Below are 16,279 nucleotides of genomic sequence, written 5' to 3'. Positions count from 1 at the left end.
TGAACTAAAAGTTATTAGGTTGTTTTGTCAAACTCAAAAAAACAAAATAAAACAAAAATATTTATTGCAAATCTCAATAAATAATCAAAAATATTCAGATTTAAATCTTGCCGATTGTTAACAGCATTATCTTGTTCCTTTTGGTTTTCTGTTTAAATATTGACATGACATCACAGCATTTGTGAAGTAAGATGGATTTCTTTTAAATTTATCTCAGAGCTGGAAACTCCTTTAATTATTGCAATTAGACACAAGTATATAACAAAATAAGTATAAGTAGACTAGCCTGTTGCTCAGTAAAATAAAATTTAGATATCTTAATAAAAAGTAAATATATAATAAATAAATACATACATACATAAATACATATATACAATAAAGTATCGTAGAAATTTAAATAAGATTGTGACGAAAAATGTGAAGAAAAATAAAACTGAACTAACAAAAAAAAGTTTTTATTACACATTAATTTAATTATATTGGATATACTTCTAATACAAGCCTAATCATAGGTCTGCCCATATCCGAGTTCTCTTGAGTTTTATTTTGGAAGTCTTGTTGCCTAAGCGACAGCTAGCTGCTGAAAGCTAGCATCTCTGTGTTATCTCCAGCAGTGAAATGACTCCTGAGGTAGCTACACTTTAATCTTACTGATACTCAAGTTATGCAACGCAGAATAATTAATAAATAAAATGTCTATTTTTTATTTATTATGTGATATATTTTTTTTTATGATAGAGTTGAAATTTGTAGCTAGACATGCTTTCTAGCTAGCTAGCTAACTCTGTTACAAACCTGTGCCAATAGTATCTGAAATATAATGGTAAGATTTTTAGACGATAATATTAATGGTTTAAGTGGTGTAAAGTTCGAAACAGAGCTCACATTTTCTTCAGTATCGTTTGTTTTCTCCTGTATTTTTTTATGAACTTCGAGAATACACGTGAAAAACATATCAAAAAGGCAGCTGTACAAAAATAGTTTTTAGAGGTATTTGAAAAGGTTGCTAAATGAAGGAGAATAATTACGCTATAAAGTTAACAGGTATTATTTTAAGGCACAAACTCTTGTCCTGTTTTAATCCCAGTCTTTTACCACAAACACAGAGAAAAGTCAAAGCTAAATTTCCACTGGAATTATGCTGTTATGTAACATTTAATTATAAATTCAACACTGTGACATTGGTGGAAAATACATGATGTAATCAAAAAGTTCTGAGAACAGGTCGATAAAAATAAAACGCTATACTTGATTAGCTGATTTAAAGTTCAAGGTTGCCTTCTCAGGCACGCCTAGACAACTCACTAAATAATAAAGTCATATATAAAATTGTGATAACAGTAAAATGATTATAAAACAAAATACCGTAACCAAATATGAGCAATAAATAGCAAGCAATATAAGTTTATTTACAATTTATAAGGGGAGCAAAAGAAAAACAGTTTGGTCTGTATATTGTTCTAATTTTGGTTTTGTACCATTACCATAATGAATTTTAAATGAAACAACTCAGATGCAGTTGAAGTGCAGACTGTCAGCTTTAAGTCAGTGGGCTGAACAAAAATACTGCATAAAAATGTGAGGAACTAAAGCATTTTTAACAAAATCCCTTCAATTCAGGGACTCAAAAGTAATTGGACTAACTGAATAACTGAAAATAAAATGTTTATTTCTAATACTTGGTTGAAAACCCTTTGCATCTTGAAGTCATGGGCATCACCAGATGTTGGGTTTCCTCCTCTTTAATGCTCTGCTGGGCCTGCACTGCAGCGGCTTTCAGCTGCTGTTTGTTTGTGGGCCTTTCTGTCTCAAGTTAAGTCTTCAACAAATGACTATCTCTGAACATCTCAAAACACCTCATAATCCCCCTCCACCAGACTTTGGTGGAGGGGGATTATGGGTTGTTTTTCAGGAGTTGGGCTTGGCCCCCGAGTTCCCAACTTCTAATACTTCAGAGTACCAACACATTTTGGACAATTTCATGCTCCCAAATCTGTCGGAAAAATTCGAGGATGGCCCCTCCCCGTTCCAACAAGGCTATGCACCAGTGCACAAAGCAAGGTTCATGAAGCCATGGATGGATGATACCGTATTTAATCATGGGGCTATAATTACTACAGGCCCTCATTTAATCACATCTTATGTCAGTTAAAAAAACACACTGACCTTAATTTGTTAAATAATGACCAACATCCTGCTTCTACCCACTGTGAATGTAGGTTAATTGGGTTTCAAATGAAACCCGGGGCTCTGGAGTTGAAGGTGTGCTCCACATGGTAGATGATTTGTTGTTGTTGGGCTACGATGCCTTCCAGTGTGTTTTTTAGCAACAAATCATGAATTCATTTTGCTGAAAAAGTTAAGGAAGCCTACCAAATTAAACATAATGAGCCTGTGTGCTAACAGTTTTTTGAAAAAGATTAAATTATACTGGTGTTTGATTTTGCTGTTTACTTGAAGATTCTACACCAAATGTGCCCCACTTTCACACTCCTCAGACTCGAAGCAGGCTTCCCCTGTTAGTCTGCTTTGTGTCAGACTTTCTTAATCCCATGAAAACTTTAATCCATTTCCTCTCGCCCTTCCTCTACCACCATGAAAGACTTAGCTGGAGGATAGGTGAGGCAGAGTTGAGTGGGCAGGGCTTTTCCAGTCTTCCTCTTAAGGTAAGCCTTACCCTACATGACCCGTCTGCAGAGAGGAACATAAAGGATGAATGGATGTTTCATGCCTGTGTTTCTGCAGTGAAAGCTTTAGGGCAGCCTCACAGTAGCAGGACACATCAGCCTATCAGTTGTTGACCTGTGGACGATTGTTAATGGGCTCAAAATGACCAGCGTCTGGGATTGTCAGGGTTCCTCACTGAAGGAGAGCCAGGGCTCTGTGTGGATGATTAACCGCTACACCACACTCAAGCAGCTCGGGGACGGCACGTATGGCAGTGTGCTCCTGGGCAAGAGCAATGAGACTGGTGAGCTGGTGGCCATAAAGAGGTGAGTGCGTGGAGCACCAGTAAACGTGTCAGGGATTCACTGTGTTGTTTAGTCTCAGAAGGTTAAGCTGATTAAAGCCCAAGTGGCTGCTACAAGTGTATAGAGTTGTGTAATAAACGGGAATACAAGAATTAATACAAGCAGTAGTAGATGTCAGCATTAGCAGAAGCTGTTTTTCATCCTTGTGGTGTGTGAGTGGAAAGTCCTGTAACCTCTGCCAGAGGGAAACAGTTCAAAGAGGTGTTGAGCAGCGTAAGTTGGGTCTCCTTAAGTCTTCGAGATCCTGCTCAGACATCTAGACAAGTACATGTCCTCAGCTGCAGGCAGCTCCAGCTGTGCTCCAGTCATGTCCTCCACAGTCCCTGCAAAGCCCTCTGGTCCACAACAAAGTGGTTATGTTTTAAGTGAATAGACTGGTACTTATATAGCACTTTTCTGCTCTAACTGAGCACTCAAAGCACTTTGCAAACATTTCAATGGACGCATAAAGGATACTTAAACATTTAGACTGGAACTGCTGGTGAATTGAGCCACCGACTTTCCAATTGGTAGACCTCCCGTAGTTGTTGTTCTTCTTCTCTGAAAGTGGAGGCATTGTTGTATTTTGCTGTGTGTATGCAGACCTGGAAAATCAAGGCACTGTTTCCACAGCCTTGCCTTTTATGGTCACAGATTTCAGGTCATCTCTTTTCTTCTTGAAATCTGTCCTAATCACCTTGGTCTTCTGGGTGGATTGCTGATGGAGCACCAAGATCTTTCAGTTAAAGTTTCCAAATATCTGTGCCATCAGCGGGTTTTAAGGCAATACCTGTAAGGTTTTGGGTCATTGAGAGTGTTTTGCTGCTCTCTATGACACGGTGAGACAGAGATAAGAGGGGAGCATCGACTTGTTTACTGTAGCATAGAATTACCATTAAACTGATATGGAGGTGTTTGAGGTTGAGATACAGGTGTTTTCTGAGAGCCAGGCACCCCTTAAACACAGAAAATTATCCAGAATTTGTCTCAAAGTCTTAACAGATTTGGATTCATTTGGGCTTAGCATTAGTTGATCATGCGGATAGATCAATATTTCTCCATGCTCTCCTAGCAAGCAAAGCTGATTTAAGATAGAAATCTGATTTATTCCACTCCAACAGGATGAAGAGGAAGTTTTATTCCTGGGACGAATGCTTAAACCTAAGAGAAGTGAAGGTAAGAATCTAATTTACGTGCTTAAATAAAATCTATTTACAAAATCCACAGTAGAGGTAAGTTGTAAATGAGCGTTCATTTTATTTCTCTAAAAGAGTTAGATGTCACCTTTAAATTGTTCTCATGACCTTTTTAATTGTAGTATAACTTGGCATACATGAATGAGCTAGCTTTATATAAATGCTACCTGAGCCTATGAGCTAGATAACTTATTTAGCAGCTTGAACTACACTTGTAGTAGTTTTGCAGTCTAATTCACACTGATCCTCTTTGAAAATCAGCTGAGGTTGCTCCCACATGTGTTTCCCAAATAGTCACTGAAGAAGCTGAACCATGCCAATGTGGTGAAACTGAAGGAAGTCATCAGAGAAAATGACTACCTCTACTTTGTCTTTGAGTATATGAAAGAAAACCTCTATCAGCTCATGAAAGAACGGTAAGAAAATCAGAATTGTGAATTTCTGTGAAAGCAAAATCGCAGCATGTGTGATGCGTTAGCCTCCTAGCTATTTCTGTGTGTTTTTAATCACCGCTGTGAATGTGAGAATTATTTGGGTTTTATTTGAGTCATCGTGTGTCGGGCTCGGTTTTTACAGAAACAAGCCGTTCCCTGAGTCAGTCATCAAAAACGTGACATTTCAGATATTACAGGGACTGTCATTTATTCACAGACGTATGTGACTTCACAGAGGTATTTTAATAAAGGTAAAATAAAAATAACTCCCTAACAACTCATGCACAACTAAATAAATAAGAAATAAAATGCTGTGAGTAGTGGCTTGGAATACATAAGATAAGAATTATGGAAATGATATTAAACCTGGTAAGTAGATGCATGCTGGACTGTTGGTAGGCCATCACCGGACTTTGTCCAAGCAAAAATGACTCGCTTCTTCTGTGAGAAGAGGAGGTGTGACTTGTAACAAAGCTTAATTCAGCAGAAACAAACAAACAAAAGCTCAGTTTTTACTATTTGTTGGTGTTAATGTCATAAAAGCTTGCATGTTGTTCTTTCTTCTTTATCCCTTCTTTCTTTTGTCCTTTCCCACTTTGCTGCTGCCAGAGAAGATCAGATGTTTTCAGAAAATGAGATAAGGAACATTTTGTTCCAGGTATTATCTGGCTTAGCATTTGTGCATAAGCACGGTAAGAGACTTCTCCTGTCTTTTCTTTACATTATTATTATTATTTTCCCGCTGTATGGTTAAGGTATCCTTTTTTTGTGCGAGCTCTGTTTAAAATCTGTGACCTGCTTCATTAGGGGGTTACGTCACGTCGTGGTTATAGTTGTAGAAGCTAATATAGAAAGTAATGCAAATCTCTACACAGATGAATATCAGCAGGGGTTAATTTGAATGCTTCTTGGCTTTTTAGGGTATTTCCATCGTGATCTGAAGCCGGAGAACATACTGTGCATGGGCCCGGAGCTCGTGAAGATCGCAGATTTTGGCCTAGCAAGAGAAATCCGCTCGCAACCACCTTACACAGATTATGTGTCCACAAGATGGTGAGAGTTTCTTTTTTTTTCTTGAATATACAAAAAAATGAAGTAACTCCAAAGGGTCTGAAGTAATTATTGCTGCCTGTCTCCCCACTCTCGCTCCCCTCTTCCTTATCTACTCTTCATCTCTGATCTATCATATAAAAATAAAAATGGTCGTAATCAAAGCATCCTCTTTGAGGGGGTCACATTTTATATTTATATTTTTTTAAAAAGCCCTCTTTATATATTCCCCTGGGCTGTTATTTCAGGTACCGGGCCCCTGAGGTTCTGCTCAGGTCCAACTCTTACAGCTCTCCCATCGACATCTGGGCAGTGGGCTGCATCATGGCAGAGCTGTACACCCTGACACCTTTGTTCCCAGGAAACAGCGAGGTGGACGAGATCTTAAAAATCTGTCAGGTGCTGGGAACGCTGAAGAAGGTGAGGAACCATCAAAATACATCTGTATCGTGGCTCAAGAGTTGGGAGTTCGCCTTGTAATCGGAAGGTTGCTGGTTCGAGCCCCGGCTCGGACAGTCTCGGTCGTTGTGTCCTTGGGCAAGACACTTCACCCGTTGCCTACTGGTGGTGGTCAGAGGGCCCGGTGGCGCCAGTGTCCGGCAGCCTCGCCTCTGTCAGTGCGCCCCAGGGCGGCTGTGGCTACAATGTAGCTTGCCATCACCAGTTTGTGAATGTGTGTGTGAATGGGTGGATGACTGGATATGTAAAGCGCTATATAAATACAGGCCATTTACCATTTACCATTTACTATACAGCTGTTTTCACACATGCCCTACAGACCTGAATTTTTCTACACATCACTCGACGGAGGTGTATTTGAGAACACAAACATCTGATGTGGTTGTTTTTAAAAGAGTCAGTATTCAGCCTGGCCGCTCCCTAGTATAAAGTCTGGTAGATTATGGATTGTAGAGCTTCTTGCCTCCTGCACTCACTGGAACCAGACACATTAGTGATAAATATTCATGACTATCCCAAAACTGACCAACTTTAATAGCATCTCTTTTGCAATGATACCCCCTGTCAGTTGGACTGGCCTGAGGGCTTCAACCTCGCAGCCTCAATGAACTTCCGCTTCCCGAAGTGCGCTCCCACCAGCCTCAGGTCCCTGATTCCCAACGCCAGTGATAACGCGATCACGCTGATGAAAGACATGCTGCAGTGGGACCCTGAGAAAAGACCGAGTGCTTCTCAGGTACATTTAAAGGGAACTTATTCTGCTAATTACCAGCTCTTTTTAAGTTCATCAGTTTCTCAGGTTAAATTATTTATTTTGTGTGTGTGTTGGATTTTGTCGGCTGTGGGATTGGAAGTAATGGAAACCTTAGAGTGGTTAGTATAGTTTTATCATCCACTGTGTCTTTGTATTTTTTAAGGCAAATCTGGCTGTCACCCCAAAAAACATTTTTAAATATATGGTAAAATAAGTGAAAGCATAATAAGCCCACTTCTGATCCTGATAAACTCCAGCATAGATTGTCTGAAAAACAAACAAATAGACAGAAGTGAGGACGACTCATTAATGTTGAGCTGCAAAGTCACCCGAGTCGTCCAAATGCTTTTATCCTGAGCACCTTTGAGTACCTTGAGTGCTTCTAATTTTAGAAATATGATCCAAGTGGGAATCAATCAGCTTATCTTGAGAGTTAATGTAATACTTAACTTGACATTTGGATGTGCTGAGGGAGTGAACATCCACCAGCGTAACTCAATGCATGACGCTGAAATCGAAGCTAAAAATATGAAGAATTAATTAGGTGCTCTTTCAGAAAACAGTCTACACAATATCCAAACCAGGCCTGAAACTTCAGCTTTTAGCTGGATGAATTTCACATTTTGGATAATTACTTTAGCACCTTGAAATGTTAAGAAGCTAATATTAGCTATAATAGTAAGATAAAACAGTTAATAACTATAGTGTTCTGAATCACAGGCTTTACAGCGCAATAAAAGCAGCACACAGTGAACCTATATGTAGTATTGTGTGGAAATAAGGTTTTTTTAGTTTTGGAATTCATATATATTTAAAAGGCCGTCACATATGTGCTTATATGTAGAGGTAGATGTGTATGTATAGATAGAAAAATAAGGTAATCCTGTTATATGGGTCAAAGAATGAAACACAACTTGTTACAAAACAGCTTGAGTAGAATAGAGTAGTGTGAAGTTGGACCCTTTACACACGTACAAGACACGGACGTGGTGATAGCACTTCTTTATTTTGACATTCGGTTTTACTGTGGTTTTACAATGGGACACAGACACTCCCGCTCCGCTGTCACGTCCGCTCTCCAACTGTCACTGTGAACATATAAAGAGTCACAATCACATTCACATCCCAGCACACCTGTTCACCCCGCCCCTGCGCCGCCCCGGGAGCTCGCTGCGTCACCCTTCCTCTGCAGCCTGCCAGAGACCACACCCATGCCACAAGTAACTTGAGAAAAATAAATTGGGATGTAACAAAACAGAATATTTAATAACATAACAATTTACAAAAGAAAGCAGTTCAGTTAGTAAAAATCTTTATAAAATACAATTTTTAGTAGCAATTTCTGATGTACTTTTTTCCATTGACTGTTTTCCAGGCTTTGAGGTATCCATACTTCTATGTAGGACAGACACTTGGTGCCTCACTAAAGCACTCAGAACAGGAGGCCCAGAAGAAGATTTCTGAGACAGCTGCAGATCTGAAGCCTCTGTCCCTCTGTAAGCCTCATCTGGACCCCTGCGAGCTTGTCACGACCCATGCTGAGCCTCAGACCTGCAGCCAGTCTCTCCATCAGCCTATCCAGCAGATTCCTCTTCCTCAGGAGGATATAGAGAAGAGCACACTTCAACCAGTGTGTCCCAGCACACTGACAGAGGGGCAGCAGGAGCCTCTCAGTCTGGTGAAAAGAAGACCACCAGAGCACTGTCAGCCTGTAAACATCACTGAGGTGAAGGCTTGCAGCATTAAACAGTGAACCCAATCATGGCAGGATGATTAGTATAAGGCTTGGATTTTTGAGGGAGCTAAACTTTTATCTTCTTTATTTACGCTTCCACACTGGATACAGCTTTATTTAAATATAAAGAATAACAAAAATAATAATTTAATACTCATTTCTCGTTTAACATTTGCCTCGCGTTAAATCAGCGAGGAGCCGAGAATAGACATGCCCGGCCTGCACGACGGCGGTGGGGCCAAACATCTTTCAGGTCGGTGGACAGTTGGGACGACAGTGACGATAAAGACACCGGCGTTTCCATCTCCAAAAAACCCACCATCACTTCTCTGAGGAACAGCTGTCGGTGAGAGACCCTCATCATCAGGTGAAATGTCGTCATCAGAGTTTCAGGAAACGTTAAAAAATAACGTTATAATGCAGATTTTCAGAGTCAAAGAACAACAGAGGATCAAAACTGCCAAGCAACAACGGACTGAGCCGAGATGACTCCAACACCATGTCAGCCAAGCAGCACTACCTCCACCAGTCCAGATATATGCCTGGTGAGGAAAACATAGTAATAATAATAGCAATAATAATTAACCATGTTTACACATAAACGCCACAATGAAAAGAACCAAAGGTAGGTGAACATAATCCAAAAACAAAAATCCCACCTGCCCTAAATTTCATTAAACAATAAAGTTAAAATATATATTCAATTCTGTTCAGTTTTATATATATATCACCAATTCATGACAACAGGAACTTTATATTGTACTACAAGGAGCCTACAATATTAGAAAGAAAACAACAAAACTTATAAAAGGACACAGGAAATATGTCACAAAATAAACCTTAGCTTGGCCTGATTGCAGCTTGCTATTACGTTAAGGTGTCTGGTTTCTTAATGTGCAGACTGTACAAATGAAACCTCAACCTCAACCTCAGTCTGCGACTGGGGAGAGTGCCCGCCCTATGGAAGACATCCTGCATCGTCCCGGTCCCCAAAAAGAACCGGCCCAATGAGCTGAATGACTTCCGACCGGTGGCACTGACGTCACATCTTATGAAGACTCTAGAGCGGCTCTTCCTCAACCTCCTCCGACCACAGGTACAACATGCCCAGGACCCACTACAGTTTGCATACAAGGTGGGTGTCGGAGTGGAGGATGCCATCCTGTACCTCCTACACAGAGCCCACTCACACCTGGATGGGGGAAAAGGCACGGTCAGGATCCTGTTTCTTGACTTTTCCAGTGCCTTTAATACCATCCGGCCCTGTATGCTTCAGGAAAAACTGAACAGGATGGAGGTGGACCCCTGCCTGGTGGCTTGGATCTCCGACTACCTCACCGACAGACCACAGTACGTCAGGCTGAAGGACATCACGTCTGACACAGTGGTCAGCAGCACAGGAGCACCACAGGGAACTGTGCTGTCCCCTCTTCTCTTCACCCTGTACACCTCTGACTTCTGCTACAACTCTGAATTATGCCATATTCAGAAGTTTGCAGATGACACGGCCATCATGGGGTGTATCTGGGATGATCAAGAAGAGGAGTACAGAAGTCTGGTGAGGAACTTTGTCGCATGGAGTCACACAAACCACCTGCAACTCAACACCTCAAAGAACTGGTTGTGGACTTCGGGAGGTCCAGAGAAGGTCCACTGCCAGTTCAGATAGAGGGGGAGGAGGTGGAGGTGGTCAACAAGTACAAGTACCTCGGGCTGTGGGTGGACAATAAACTGGACTGGTCATGCAACACAGAGCACCTGTATAAAAAAGCCCAAAGCCGACTGTACTTCCTCAGGAGGCTGAGGTCTTTTAACATCTGCAGGAAGCTCCTGAGGATGTTTTACCAGTCGGTGGTTGCTGGAGTACTTTTCTATGCTGTGGTGTGCTGGGGGAGCAGCACAGCAAAGAGGGACTCATCCAGGCTGGAGAAACTGATCAGGAGGGCTAGCTCTGTGGTCGGCATGAAGCTGGACACTCTGGTGACAGTGGCAGAGAAAAGGACATTAAAGAAACTGATGGACATTATGGACAATGCTGGGCATCCTCTGCACACGGCCATAAACAACCAGAAGAGTCTGTTCAGTGACAGGTTGCTTCTCCCCAAGACAAGAACTAACAGACTTAAAAACTCCTTTGTCCCACACGCCATCAGACTGTTTAACTCCTCTCTGGAGGGGAGAGGGAGGGGAAACAGGAGGACAAAGGAGGGAACAACTAAGCTGTAGTGCCTCTGCACCTCACTGTACAATACCTTGTGCAATACTTTTTGTAAATAGTCAACAGTGCAATAGACTCAATACTTGAAATATGCAATTCACTTGTATTTTTATTTTTTATTCCTATTTATTCTATTTATCCCCTTTGTATATTTTATTTATATTTGTCTCTGTATTTATATATGTGTGTGTGTGTGTGTGTGTGTGTGTGTGTGTGTGTGTGTGTGTGTGTGTGTGTGTGTGTGTGTATATATATATATATAACAGTTCTGTAACTGTAACTTTGGTCGTTGCTGTGCTTTTTTTGGAAGTCGAATTTCCCAGAGGAACCCACCCGAGGGATTAATAAAGTTCTATCTTATCTTATCTTATCTTAAATGTACAAAATTTCACCCTGAGCTGGGTTTGTTTCATTGTTGTTTCAGGCATAAATCCAAAAAGCACCTCCTCAGTAAGAGGCCAAGTGTCCAGCAGAAAGCTGGGAGTGTCCTCGTGTTTATCCAGAGGACACGGCCTGGAGATCCCTCTCAGGAGAGGCAAGACAACTTCATGGATGCATATTAGAAGTTTTATCATTACACCGTTGAAAGACACACATTTCCCTGCCTGCCCTTCTCTGTACTGTTGAATATACTCACAGTTTAATCAAATGTTTAATGCTTTTAGGGGATGCTTTGATTTCAATCGCAGGCCTAAATTTTCTAATCTGATTTGATCAAACTCAACCCAGCCCAACCTGGTGCTCCCAGGTCAATAAAGGTCAAGTGAAAGTTTATGTGATGCAAATTTGTTAAGCAATGAGCTTAATTATACGTCCACCTAAGACTTCTTCAGCTTGCGTTAAGACTCTTTCTCCTCTGCTTACTCTTACTTTTGGTTTCCTCTCACGTGGTTTTAGATGTTGGTCTTCCTAAAATACCAGATAAGACGCCTCTAAAAGAAAAGACCTCAGAGGATCTTGATCTTTTGAAAGGTATCGCTTAAAAGTGTGTTAGGGCTTCAATTGTATTTTTTCTAATGCCTTAAAGAGGTTAACTGTAACTTGTGATGGGGTTTCTTCTTCAGATTCCTTTGTGAGCAGCTCCAACACCAAGACGTTCATGACACCTTTACAAAAAACCGAAACAGGAGCAGCCCGACAGAGGGTTATACTGGCACCCATAGGAGACGCCTCTGCTGGTGAGAGCCTTTCATTACTCTTCTCTGTTTCTGCAGTTTTTATTAGTTGAGCATCTACTGGCACGAATCACACGGTACTAAAAATGTCCCGATGGTTGAGAAGCTTTTCTAACTCCATGGCTTCTTTCTTCAGATCCTTCATGTTCTGAGGCACAAACACCTTTAAAAATGCCATTAATTCCCTCCTTAACCAAACTTTAGCTTAGTACCCCCTAGATTTAGAAACAGCCATGAGCAGAGTTATATTTTTTTAGTTTTAAATTTTAGTTTTCATTTAAAGTTAACATCAGTTGTTCTTGGTCAACAATCGGTTTTTACCCCTCGGCCAAACAAGGCTGATGGGGTACTGTCATCAGCCTGCCAGGTGGGCGGGCAGGCAATGCTGACAACCAAGGATGTGAACTTTCATTTTCAGTTAGCGTCAGTTATTCTTGGTCAAAACATTTGTAGTCATTACACTTGTTTTGATTAATTCAACTGCAAGTTTAAGTGTTTTTACTCAACTGTGAAGGGGAATTTATTGCATCCGGCTCACAGGCATGTACAGTACTGTGCAAGTGTTGAGTCACCACTCTTTTCTTTATACATTGCTACCAAGGAGCCAGACTTTCTTGTAATTTTTAAAGTGGTCTTGAGCAATACTTCTCCAGGCATGAAGGTCTCTCATAGTTTTGCTTTGGTCACTGGCTGCTTGAACCAATGTTGCATCTACACATAACAGACAGCTGAGCATTTTCAGGTGCTTTGTTGCTAGCGGCCTGTTGCAAAAACACACTTCTTTAGTTGAGTCTACAAAAAATGATAACACAGTTTGACATGCATAAAATCTAATTTTTCACTAACCAGTTTTTGTTTTTGCTGTAATTGCTGTTGCCTTTACATCTGCACGTTCCATTAAATCGTTGCACTTAGTTCATATTTTCCGAGCCAAATATAAAGGAATGAAGGGTGGCTCAAGACTTTTGCACAATAATATGCAATACAGTCATGCCTGTTGTGTAAATTGTTTCTCAACCAGAGGTTATCTTCCTAAACGTGAAGAAATTTGGAATTTTATTATAAGGCACTGACGCATCAGTGGAAAAGGCGGCGTATCCGTCCTCTAAACTCAGCTTTTTTTCGAATCTTTCAGTCGATCTGTCGTCTGCTGCTGATCTGAGAGTGGAGCTGCAAACCAAACCATTGAAAAGCAAAACCTTAAACAAGCTGGCACCCTCAAATGAAGGTAAGACAAAAAGAGCGGCACACACTGTGAATAAAAAACGGTGTAAGCTATTTGACATTATCTTGTGTTTTTTGTGTTGATTTCAGAGTATGAAGGATGGAAAAGCAGGAAACTGAATTCTCAGGTCTTTGGATTCATCACCAGCACTCCAGCGAAGACCAGCCTCTCCAGGAGCTCAAACTCTCAGCCAGTGACCGGACGAGTAGACTGGACCGCCAAATACAGCGGCCGCCGGTAGCGCAGCAGTCTCTCGGCTTTCCAGCGGAGTCCTGTGAAAGGTTCCCAGAGTAGGAAGTGTGTCTGCCGCTGCTATAAAATATCATTCAGTGTTGTATGAGTCAGTCGACACTTTTATCTTCGTTATGTTAAATAACAGGAAGTTTAATAAAGTAATTATTTAAGTGAGTGAATATTAGTATCATGGTATTTTTTTTGTATGGGTCGAAAAATTACATTTAAGCACAGCCAAAAACTTTATTTAAAAATGTTTTTCATACAATAAAGAAAAAATAATTGATAACACAACTGTGTGATCTGAGGCAGGACAGGCTCCAGGAAGCCCTTTCTATATGATCACATTTTTAACAAAAGTATGACTGCAGTAAGAAAATAAATGGTGAGGAATGCTGTAAGTTTGATCTTTTATGTATTCACAGACTCACTAAAAACGCTTATTTTGGCTCAAGATTTGTGTGATTGTGTCTTTCCCATTCTGGCGAAGGTCTTCATCAATACCAGCAAACTGAAAACATAACAAATGTATATCACTGAATGTCTGAAAACAGCCTACATGATGCAGAATATTAAAATATATTATCAGTGAGCAGGTACAGTTTGACAGAAACTGTGCTTTTACCTCAATAAAGTCATCAAACCAGCTGGCATGAACTTCCAGGAGCCGAGAAATCTCAGTCCCATCACCACACAGAGAGTTCCTGCAGTGCCTGCATTCAAGGAAGAGCAAAGATTTGCTAAGTTCGGGAAACTGAACTCGTTTAAGCTGTTTAACACCTGAACTCACTCACCGGCTGAAAGCCACACATTCCTGGGGTTTTTAGATGTCAGATAAGCGCCGACCGCAGCCAGCACGCCAAACAGCAGCCCTGCGACCAGAGAGGTGACACTGCCTGTGGAGGAGACGTTGTTAGCTGTCATCGAAACACCCCCCTTAATGTTGAACACTGACCTACATTTACCAGAATGCCGCTAAGTGCAGCTAAGTGTGCACTCGGAGCTGCACTACAAATGCACAGCTAGCCATAATTCAGCAACTGTGCTCTTCATGAAGGCTTTAATGGTGATTTTGTTTTTCCATCAAAGTTTTATTTTAAAATCTACTTTAGAGACTGAATGCTTGTGTTACGATGAGTTTCTAGATTTTATCTGCAAAGCTTACATTTGAAAGACATTTATTTATCAGGGATTAACCACAAACACACTGAGCTTGCGTGAAAAAAGACACCTTGTGCTGATTTAGCCTCTAGTATATTTTCATTTGTTGTCCCTTGGCAGGTACAAACAATAATAAAAAGCTAATTTCGGTTCTTCCCTTGTTCACAGTGACTAATTCCACATGTTTGATTTGGGAAATTTTGTTCCCTACCACACCCTTCCTGACAAACTTCAAAGGGGTTTGTCTCTCCTCACAGCACTGAACCTGGGATCTGTTACTTGTTGGACAGATATGTAAACCACTATGCTATGGAGCCACTATAATAATAAATATGCTATTAAATAAAAATGCATATCCAAGATACAAGTAGGTTGATATAAAAACAAAAATGCATGCAAAGCCTAAAAATACTGGTGGCTGCCAGTTCTACCCCTCAGACTCCTAATAGATGCATCTATGTTATCAATTTGAAAACCCAGGTCGCCCACCCACCCAGCAGGGTGACGACAACACCCAATCTTGAGGCGACTGAAACCCAACTCACACCTTGTAACCTTAGTAACTCTACAAGGTAACAGCTCCACTAGAGGTTAAATACATGTGTTGATTTACCAAATTTAATATGATTTTTCATCATTTTTCACACTTGATTACTTTGTAGCCCTGGAGTCATAGTTCATTCCTATTTTATTTTGCCAATATGTGACAAACTTGTGAAATTTAAGTTCTCTCACAAAATCAGTTTTCCAAGTACTGGAATATACACTCTGAGTGTTTGGATGCTGCCTGTGACCAAAAATATTAAATTTCCTTCAGATATGATACTGTAGGCTGTGCTGATGTTTTTTTTTCAAGGAAATTCAAGCTCTCAGGATTTTATGTTGACCCTCAGCCACACCTTTGCCATTCTGTATTCCTGAGGACATAGGAGCAAATGGTTGGTTTAAAAAAAATTAATTGACCTATCTTAAGTAGATTTAGGTATTTGAAAACGTCTCCATAGAAAAAGTTTGAAATGCCTTTGACTTCACCACAGAAATATTTGTTTGTGAGCAAACTAATAATAGTAAAGAGCTAAAAATCCGGCAGTTTTTCTCTTTAAAAAAATGTGATTAATCAGCCTGGAGATGGTCAGACAGGAAGCGTTTAGTCAGCTGGACAAAAATATATGTGTGGATACATTGGCGGCATGCCTCTTGTGTAAAATGACGTTTGATGTACTTAATAAAGTGGCAGGGCAAAGGTGGTTATCTGTGTCTAAAGTCCGCTTTAACAGGGTTCATGTCATGTAAATGTGTCTATTCTAAAAGGCTTTCGCCTACCTGCTTTCACATAACCTACGACCCCTCCTGCCGACACCAGAGCAGCATAGCTGAACCCAATCCAGTCGACAGCCATGAGCATAAAGCAGCAGCTTCTACTGCGATAAACCTACAGCGAGTTTAATTAACACGGTGACCACAGGTCGTTTTAACTGGTTACTTTAACTCCTAACTGTAAAGTGAAGCCAAACACAGCCGATTAAAAGACACTAAAAGTTTGAAACAGTCGTTTCCACTGATTATCACTTAGAAACTTCCCGAATGGAGAGTTAAGTCTTTCACTTCCGGTGGCTTTTGCATGCGC

General features: G+C 40.7%; 2 protein-coding genes across 4 annotated transcripts; one reads left to right on the top strand and one right to left on the bottom strand.

Moving 5' to 3' along the window:
* Positions 1-562: 562 nt before the first annotated feature.
* On the top strand, positions 563-13,945 carry LOC147308082 (serine/threonine-protein kinase MAK-like). Of its 3 annotated transcripts, XM_086270996.1 has the most exons (17): positions 563-630; positions 2,603-2,666; positions 2,746-2,993; positions 4,133-4,187; positions 4,502-4,623; positions 5,251-5,333; positions 5,562-5,694; positions 5,940-6,111; positions 6,719-6,886; positions 8,280-8,630; positions 8,831-8,985; positions 9,063-9,184; positions 11,282-11,392; positions 11,755-11,829; positions 11,922-12,035; positions 13,168-13,260; positions 13,347-13,945. In XM_086270996.1, the coding sequence occupies exons 3-17, from the start codon at positions 2,830-2,832 to the stop codon at positions 13,496-13,498; spliced, it is 2,070 nt and encodes a 689-aa protein (XP_086127122.1). In that variant the 5' UTR covers positions 563-630; positions 2,603-2,666; positions 2,746-2,829; the 3' UTR covers positions 13,499-13,945. The 3 variants fall into 3 exon arrangements, with proteins under 3 accessions (XP_086127122.1, XP_086127123.1, XP_086127124.1); XM_086270997.1 differs by lacking the exons at positions 563-630; positions 2,603-2,666 and having other exon boundaries at positions 2,675-2,993; XM_086270998.1 differs by lacking the exons at positions 563-630; positions 2,603-2,666 and having other exon boundaries at positions 2,848-2,971.
* Positions 13,721-16,267, bottom strand: LOC147308081 (transmembrane protein 14C-like). Its single transcript, XM_086271000.1, has 4 exons — positions 15,976-16,267; positions 14,286-14,387; positions 14,117-14,204; positions 13,721-14,002 (listed from the first exon to the last, which is right to left on the bottom strand). The coding sequence occupies exons 1-4, from the start codon at positions 16,055-16,057 to the stop codon at positions 13,942-13,944; spliced, it is 333 nt and encodes a 110-aa protein (XP_086127126.1). The 5' UTR covers positions 16,058-16,267; the 3' UTR covers positions 13,721-13,941.
* Positions 16,268-16,279: the final 12 nt, after the last annotated feature.

The sequence above is a fragment of the Aulonocara sp. 'chitande type north' Nkhata Bay genome, linkage group LG18 (assembly GCF_057382095.1).
Source record: "Aulonocara sp. 'chitande type north' Nkhata Bay isolate Kocher_YH1m ecotype deep benthic linkage group LG18, A_spYH_male_GT1.1, whole genome shotgun sequence".
Lineage (NCBI taxonomy): Eukaryota > Metazoa > Chordata > Actinopteri > Cichliformes > Cichlidae > Aulonocara > Aulonocara sp. 'chitande type north' Nkhata Bay.
This window is presented reverse-complemented; position numbering and strand designations above follow the sequence as displayed.